The sequence below is a fragment of the Panthera onca genome, chromosome E2 (assembly GCF_046562875.1).
Source record: "Panthera onca isolate mPanOnc1 chromosome E2, mPanOnc1 haplotype 2, whole genome shotgun sequence".
In the NCBI taxonomy this organism is placed as follows: Eukaryota; Metazoa; Chordata; class Mammalia; order Carnivora; family Felidae; genus Panthera; species Panthera onca.
This window is the reverse complement of record NC_138353.1, coordinates 18,170,216-18,179,379: the sequence shown is the minus strand read 5'-3', so window position 1 is coordinate 18,179,379 and position 9,164 is coordinate 18,170,216. Positions and strand designations below refer to the sequence as shown.

The 9,164-nt window shown below is 39.1% G+C and overlaps 1 protein-coding gene across 1 annotated transcript; it reads right to left on the bottom strand.

Annotated features, from left to right (window-relative positions):
- Nucleotides 1–755: 755 nt before the first annotated feature.
- On the bottom strand, nucleotides 756–8,156 carry LOC132689894 (protein FAM187B-like). The gene is given in 3 exon segments (XM_081791436.1): nucleotides 756–1,760; nucleotides 1,762–2,097; nucleotides 8,112–8,156. Coding segments are annotated over 3 exon segments (771 nt in total). The 3' UTR covers nucleotides 756–1,370.
- Between the last annotated feature and the right edge of the window lie 1,008 nt (nucleotides 8,157–9,164).

Sequence of the window (9,164 nt, the reverse complement as noted above, 5' to 3'; positions counted from 1 at the left end):
TATAAAATAAATAAATCATGGAGATGTAATGTACAACATGGTGACAATGGTCAATAATATTTTATTGCATATTTGAAAGTTATTAAGAGAATAAATCTTAAAAATTCTTATTACAAGAAAAAAATTTTGTAATTTTGTATGATGATGGATGGTAATTAGATTTATCGTGGTGATTATTTCAGTGTATACAAATATCGAATCACTATGTTGTACACCTGAAACTAATATAACATTATATTTCAGTTATACCTGTCTCTGTATAGAGGGATGATAATTGAAGAGGGGTTTGAAGAGGGATAATTAAAATAGAAGGTTATATTAGTTTCAGGTGTACAACATAATATAATACTGTATATAATATATATTTTATGTATGTTGTACATTATAATAATATGTATAATATATTTGTTATGTGTATGTATATATATAATATATGCCTGTGACTTGAATCAGATCTTAATATCAGGTATATTAAAATTTTGTCAATAGTCAAAACACTGTTTACAACCTTGGATTATTTTATTTCATGCACCAACTTATTAAATCATGCCTTATAAATCCATAAAAAAGACACATTTGTAATTGCATGAAAATCAAGTATTTAGAAATAAATATAATAAAACATGTAAAATCTCTACATTAATAACTGTACATTACTGGGAGAAATTTAACAAACCCTAAATAAAAGAAATATTTATGATGTCAATGGATCAGAAGTCTAAATATTGTAATATACTGATTCTACCCAAATTTATCTTTCAATTCAATGAAGTCCCCATTTATTAAAACATAGGGTTTTGGCGGGGATGGAAACTACAAGCTGATTCCAAAATTTTTATACAAATGGCTAAGACTAATCAAGACAGTCTTGAAGGACGAAGTTGGAAAATCTATACTACCAGATATCATGACTTATTACAAAGGGATAGTAATAAAAATACCACGGCATTGATGCAAGGATGCGTAAACAGATTGTATTCATCAGAGTTCAGTGAGGAGACAGAAACAACACTGGTGATGATGTTGACATGAATATGGGCCAAAGTGCTTGGTCTCTAGGTTTTACATTTGGTCACTCCTGAATATCAGGAGCCTATGAAGGCAGGGACTAAACTTTTTTGGTCACCCCTGTGTCCCCAGTAGGACCCTACCCAGGGCCTGGCTCAGAAGGGGCAAAAGTAGTTCCTACTGAATGAACATCTACCTGAACAAGCCAGTGAAGAGACCCCTTCCTGGACAGACTGACCATGAAGGCTTATGGGTGGGAGACAGAGCCTGCTTTTCCACTGGAAGGCAAACCCCTGGCCCAGGTGGGCTTAGGAAACAAAGCCTAGGTGAGGGTCAGATGCAGGGCTGATGCCCTGGTCCAGTCACCTGTAGATGGAGGCCATGGGGCAGGTAAGCCACATGTTGTTGGTCAACTTGCCCAACTGATATATGTCAAAGATGAAGTATGGCTGGTTGATTTCCTTAACGTGGTCACAGGGTACAAGACAGGCTTCCACCTGCAATTCGGGCCGCATACGGCTGTGTCGTGCCTTCTCCGCTCTCAGATAGAGCCAACAGGGCATGGGTTTTTCCTGGGGCTCCCCAATGTAGCAATACCCCAGGCGTTTCTGCTCACCAGGCCCCCCACAGCAGTTACAGTCCTGCCGGGGCTCCCAGTGGGTGAAGACGAGTACGTGGCCACCCAGTCTCAGGGTCTCATTTTGCAGGGGCTTTTGGCCCAGGCTTTTGTGCGTAACATGCAAGGCGGTGGGTGGCATCTTGGAAATCAATCTCATACTCTACCACGAGGGCGTTGTCATTGTCCTGGCAGTGATAGAGGCCTGTCTGGGAGGGCTGAGGGTTGGTCAGTTGAAGGCTGCCCCCAGGCAGTTTCTTTATGTGAGGCATTGAGGAGAGCAGGAAGGGATCCTCCCCTAGAAAGGAAGAGAAGCACCAGAGTGCTTTGGGATAGTCACACTGCAGGACGACATCATTGCCTGAGACTAGGGCCTGCTGGCAGAGACTCTTGTAGGCACAACTGATTCATATCTGGGCCCACAGAGTGGGGAGAAAAAGGCTAAGCAGCCACAGGGTGGCCAACACGGTAGCCTGAGACTACAAAAGGGTGCTGGGAACCATCCTGGGCATTGTGAAGTCACCCACAGAACTCGGGCATCAGCCCTGGGCAGTGGAATGAAACTGGGTCTGCTGCACTTCTAGGAGTACACAGACATCACTGGTCTGTATCATTTCTAAAATCCACTGACGAAACACTGCAAGGGCCTCCTGTCTTGCAAGTGGGGAGGACCGCTTAATTAGCACCAGATCTGCTAATTGAGGTGGGGTGGGGGTGCTTTCTAAATCTTTGTTCCCTAGGCTCCTGTCTCCACTCTCCAGAGAACTATCTTCTTTGCCATTATCATCCTTGGTTACATCTGAGGTGCCATTGAAAGAGGTGCCCTCCTTTCCACATGAACGGTTTCCTTGGCCTGCTTCCTGCCTTCCAAAGTTTGGGACCTAAGGATTCTCAGAGGCTCCAGCCAACTCCATTTGCAAAAAAACCCACACCCACAGTTCTGTGCAAGGTGTGCCCCATCTCTTTCCCACTCTCTCCCTCTCTGTCTGTCACTGCAGAGGCACCGCATCAGGCACGCATCGGGAGCCATATTCTTCATTTCTCTTTCACTGAGCACTTTTGCCTACCTGGGGGTATCTTAAGGATTTTCTGGGAGTATCTGAATTCATTCAGAGTCTTTAACAATGGGTAATCAAGATTTAATTAGTGCTGCGCCTTTGATTCTATCTTTCACAAAATCTGAGTGCTAATTGGATTTTGCCTCTCAAGGGCCTTCCCAGATTTTGGCCAACTTTAGTGAACTTTCACGCATGCTCTTCTGTATTCCAGCTGCTTCCACCAAAGCTGCAAGTTCATGACGTAAATCATTTGCCTTTAGAAGTATCTCAGGCAGGGGTGCCTGGGTGGCTCAGTCCGTTAAGCATCCGGCTTCTGGTTTCGGCTCAGGTCATGATCTCAAGGTTCATGAGTTTGATCCCTGCCTTGGGCTCTACGCTGACAGTGCAGAGCCTTCTTGGGATTCTTTCTCTCCCTCTCTCTGCCCCTCCCATGTGCTCTCTCTCTCTCTCTCTCAAAATAAATAAATAAACCTAAAAAAAAAAAAGTAGCTCAGCCAACAGCCTCCATCCTGCTGGTTTCAAATACATTTCTTGTTCCTTTTGTTGTGTTTGAAGCCAGTGCCATGTGTTTTTCTTTTTGGTTACAGCAACACCTCACTCCTGATACTAATTTCTGTATCACTCAAGATAGGCTATTTGCTTGTACAGCAAATGTAGCAATACCTCAGGCTTACACATCTCAATGACTTACAAAAACAAAGGTTTATTTCTCACTCAAGCTCCGCATCCATTGTGGGTTGGTATTATAATCACTCAGGGACCCAGGATGATGGAGCAAAGCCACCTCAAACATTTCCAGTTTCATACCAGAGGAGGAAAAAAGAGAGCTCTGTCGGATTTCACATCCATAATTAAATGCTCTGGACTGAAATGACACCTGTCACTTGCTCACAAACCACTGGCCAGAAATGGTTACATGGTACCACCAGTTCACCAATCCAACAAAGGAAATGGAATTCTACTATGCCCAGAAAACATTTAGTAGAAGGAAGTCAGTTTAGTAGAAGGAAGTCAGTTAAAACATTTAGTAGAAGGAAGTCAGATTACCACAGTTGATAGTTACCACAAGCAGTGTTCTTTTACATCAGAAAGTTAAAATCATTTGCAAAATCATCCCATCAGATCTCCTAAGGTTCCATTAGCCAAGATTAGGTCCCATGTGCAGACCCAAACCAATCCCTGAGAGAAAAGAGAATTCCCATGATTGGCTTAAGACAATCAGAATTTGTTTTCTAGGACTGGGGAAGTATAACCCTCTCTGACTACAGAAGTCATTGAAGACAAACAAAATCCGGGCGTTGTATACAGAAGAGACGTAGAAGAGAATGCTTATTTGGGGGGAGTAATTTTGTATACAGAAGAGATGTAGAAGAGAATGCTTATTTGGGGGGAGTAATTCTATACTATCTAGAAGATCAGAAGAATGCAGTGTAGCTAAAGTGGCAGTCACTCATATGACCTGGGAGAGGGGGAGGACATTTGGTATTTTGTGGCTTGGACAATGTCCCTGTCATGTCTGTTCAGACATGATTATAGCGTGATCTTGTTTTTGTCTTGGTTCATCACAGTCACAGAGAGGCTTTGTGTGATATTAGTGTTCTGTTAGGTTGTTTCTGTTCAATAGCATACCATGACTTAGCTGTGAGTTACAGGCCACCTCCTAATGACACCAACACTGTGATTAGTGTCAGGTCAGCTACCAGCTATCAGGGGCTGCTTTTTCTCTTTCTTACAATTTAAGGAACTGCAATGAAGTCTCTTCCTGCAATGGAGGCCTGATCAAATGGCTTTCTCTTTGTAAACCTGTTTCCTCATTTTCAAACAGGGATTTTAATGGTACTGGCAATAAAGGGCACTTATGAAGATTTGATGAGATGTTGTAAATAAAGTGCTCAGCCACTGTTGTTATTGGCGAATGTGCAACAAGGACTTTGCCCTCTAAATATCAAGGTTCTGTGTTCTGACTGCAGATTACTGCTTCTGATCACAGAAGTGCAGACACAGAGGCAGGCCACCATTGTTTTGACCCCCGCTGGCTGAAGCAGCTTCTGGGAAATTTAAAAGGGCAGCCTCTGGGCTTTCTCCCCTTTTACCCCTTTTGGAAGCCAGACATTTATGGATTAGGACATTTGCAAGCAACCATACACACAGAATGTAGGGGAATTCAGAAAGTCATTGCATAAGTCCAGGGGAAAATGCAAACTCAGAAAAGATCTGAGATGACCCTAAACTTACACTTTGGGCTGACCCCCAGCACAGAGATACCTTAAAACAACAACAACTACCAGCAAGCCCTGGGGAGAGGGGGATATATGATATCCAGAGTTACCACATTATAAGATTCAAATGTCCATTTGAAACAAAAAAAAAAAAAGTCATAAGGCATTAAAGAAACAGAAAAGTATAGCCCATTCAAAGAAAAAATTATCCCCAAGGAAGCCCAGGTGGCAGACGACTAGACAAAGACTTTAACAATAGTCTTAAAATGTTAAAAGAGCTTAAGAAGACATGGTGAAAAACAGGACAATGATGTATGAACAAAATGAGAATATCAATAGGGAGATCGAAAATATTAAAAATAGACATTCTGGAGCTGAATAATACAATTACTGAGATGAAAAATTCATTCGAGGAGTTCAAAACAGATGCGAGGAGGCAGAAGACAAAATCAGTGAACTTGAAGATAGGACAACCGACAGTATTGAGTCTGAGGAATAGAAGGGAAGAAGATTGAAGAAGAGTGAACAGAACCTCAGGGACCTATGAAACACCATCAGGCAGACCAACATACGTATTGTTGGAGTCCCAGAAGAAGACAGAGAGAAAGCTACTACAAAACTACATTTGAAGAAATATTGGCCAGAAACCTCCCAAGTTTTAAGAAAGACATGAATCTATAAATCAAAGAAGCTCACCAAACTTCAACAGCATTAACCTCAAAAGATGCATGCCAAGACACATTGTAACCAAACTGGTAAAAGCCAAAGAGAAAGGGACAATCTTGAAAGTAGCAAAAGAGAAGCAACTTGTTACATAAAGTGGTTCCCAGTAAGAGTTTTAGCTGATTTCTTGTCAGAAACCCTGGAGGCCAGAAGGCAATTGGTTGAAATATTCAAAGTTCTGAGAGAAAAGAATTTTTTTCAACCAGGAATTCTATAAGTAGCAAAATCATCCTTCAACAATGAGAGGAAAATTAAAGCATGCCCAGATAAGCAAAAGCTGAGAGATGTTGTTGCCATTAGATCTGCCCTGAAAGAAATGATAAAGGGAGTCCTCCTAATCGAAATGAAAGGATGCTGGACAGTAACCAGAAGCTATAGGAAGAAATAAAGCTCTGCAGCAGAGGTAAATACATGGGCAATTATTAAAGCTGATATTATTATATTAAAATCCACTTTTAATTGTCTACATGACTTAGAAGAAAATCCATAAAAATAATTATTAATCTTTGCTATTGGGAAAACACTTTATGAAGATGTAATTTGAGACACCAATAATGGAAGGAGGTGATAGAGATGTACAGGAGCCCAGTTTTTATATGATATTGAAGTTAATTAAGCTGGTATAAATTCAAACTGAAGTGTTATAACTTCAGGAGCTTTTATATGTAATGTAATTCCCAGGGTTACCACAAAGAAAATTGCCATAGGATATATATATAATTGGAAATGAGAAGGGAGTCAAAACATTTTACTGTAAAAACATGAACTAAACACAGAATAAGGCAGTAATGGAGTAAATGAAAGGCACAAAGAGAAGGCTTTGAGGCACACAGAAAATAAATAGCAAAGTGGCAAAAATAAGTCCCTCCTCATCAGTAATTACTTTAAGTCAAAAGATGGAGATTGGTGGAATAGATAAAGAAAACATGATCCAACCATAGGCTGTCTACAAGAGACTCACTTTAGACTCAAAGACACAAACAGGATGAAAGTGAAAGGATAGAAAAGAATATTCCATGCAAATCATAACCAAAAGAGAGCCGGAATGGCTATGTTAATATCAGACAAATTGAAAATAGGTTTCAAGAGACAAAGAAAGACAGTATCTATTAATAACAGTTTCAGCACAGCAAGAAACCATACCCTATACATTTACGTACCTTAAAATATGAAGCAAATGTGAACAGAACTGCACAGAGAAATAGACAGTTCTACAATAATTGTTGGAGGCTTCAATATTCCACTTTCAATAATGGATAGAACAAACAAGTAGTAAGTAAGGAATAAAAGACTTGAACAACACAATAAAACAACTAGCACTGACAGACATATACAGAACACTCTACCCAACAACAAATACAAGTATGCATGAGTCATTTTCCGGGATATACCATGTGTTAGACCACCAACTAAATCTCAGTAGATTTGAAAAAAAAAAAATAGGTATCATACAAACCATCTTCTCTGGTCACAGTGAGCTTAAGTAAGAAATCAATAACAGAAAGAAAAACAGAAAATTTACAACTGTGGAAAATAAACACTCTAAAATAGTGAGTCAAAAGAAATCACAAGGGAAATTAGAAAATACTTAGAGATAAATTAAAATGCAATATACCAAAACTTAAACTAGCAGAAGGAAGGAAATAATGAAAAGTAGACCAGAATGAAATAAAATAGAGACGTGGGGGGAAGAGAAACAATGAAACCAAAAGGTTTTTTTTTTTTTTTAATATCAACAAAAATGATAAAGCTTTGGCTAGACTGATAAAACAAAAGATAGAAGACAAAAATAACTGAAATCAGAAATGAAAGTGAGGACACTACTACTGGCCCTACAGAAATAAAAAGAATTACAAGAGAATACTAGGAATAACTATCTGCCAAGAAATTAGATAACCTAGAAAAAATGGACAAATTCCTTGAAACATACATCTACCTAAACTAACCCAAAAAGAAACAGAAAATCTCAACAGACCTATAATAAGTAAAGAGACTGAATCAGTAACCTAAAACCTCCCAGCAAAGAAAAGCCAGGGACAGATGATTTCACAGATTAACAAAACATTTAAAGAAGAATTAACATCAATCCTTCTCAAATTCTTCCAAAAAATTGAAGGGGGGGGGGGATACACTTCATAACTCATTCTATGTAGCCAACATTACCCTGATACCAAAGCCAGACAAAGACATGACAAGAAAAGAAAATTACAGTTCATTGTCCCTTATGAATATAGATGCAAAATCACAAGAAAATATTAGCAATGCAAAACCAACAGCATATTAAAAGATACTAACTAGAATTTATCCAAGAATGTAAGGGGGGTGGTTCAACATAAGAAAACTAATCAAAGTAATATATCACATTAATAGAATGAAAGGAAAAGAAACACATGATTATCTCGATGGAGAAAAGGCATTTGACAAAATCAAATAAACTCTATTGACAAAAACCCTCTGAAAACTAAGAATAGAGGGAAAATTCTCAACCTGATAAAGAGTATTATGGAAATCCACAGCTACATCATACTCCATGGTGAAAGATTGAATATTTTCCTTCTAAGGTCAAGAACAAGACAAGCATGCCTACTTTCACTGCTTCTATTCAATACTAGAAATCCTAACATAGCAATCAGACAAGAAAAAGAAGTAAAAAGCATTCAAATTGGAGAGAGATAAAATTACCCCTAGTCACAAATGACATGATCCTGTATAGAAAAAGTCCAAGAGAATGCACAAGAAAGCCACCAGAGTTAATAAATAAATGAATTCAAGAAACTTTCAAGGTATAAGACTAACATAAAAGTCAGTTGTGTTTCAATACAACAGCATTAAACAACCAAAGAGGAAATAAAAAAACAATTCCATTTAATTTACAGTAGCATCTAAAAGAATTGAATACTTAAGATAAATCTAATCAAGGAAGTGAGAGGTACCTGGGTGGCTTACTTAGTTGAGCGTCTGACTCTTGTTTCAGTTCAGGTCATGACCCCAGGGTCGTGGGATCGAGCCCCATGTTGGGCTCTGCACCGAACATGGAGCCTGCTTAAGATCCTCTCTCTCTTCTCTCTCTGCTCCTCTCCTCCACTTGTGTGCGGCACACTTGCTCTCTCTATCAGATTAAAAAAAAAAGAAAAAGGAGGTGAAAGACTTGGAAGCTGAAACTATAAAAGATTGTTGAAAGAAGTTAAAGAATATCTAAAGAAATGGAAAGACATTCAGTGTTCATAGATGGGAAGACTTAACATGTCAATACTCCCCAGAGTGATCTACAGATTCAATGCAATGCCTATCGAAGTTCCAACAGCCTATTTCAAAGAAATAGAAGCAAATCTTCAAATTCATATGGAATTGCCCTGAACGTGAATAGCCAAAACAACCCTAGGGAGAAAAAGAACAAAGTCAGAGGACTCACACTTCAAATCTTACTACAAAGCTACAGAAATTGAAACAGTATGGTACTGTCATAAGGGCAGATATAGAGACCAATGGAATAGAACAGAGAACCCAGAAATAAACCCTCATATATGTGGTCAACTGAGT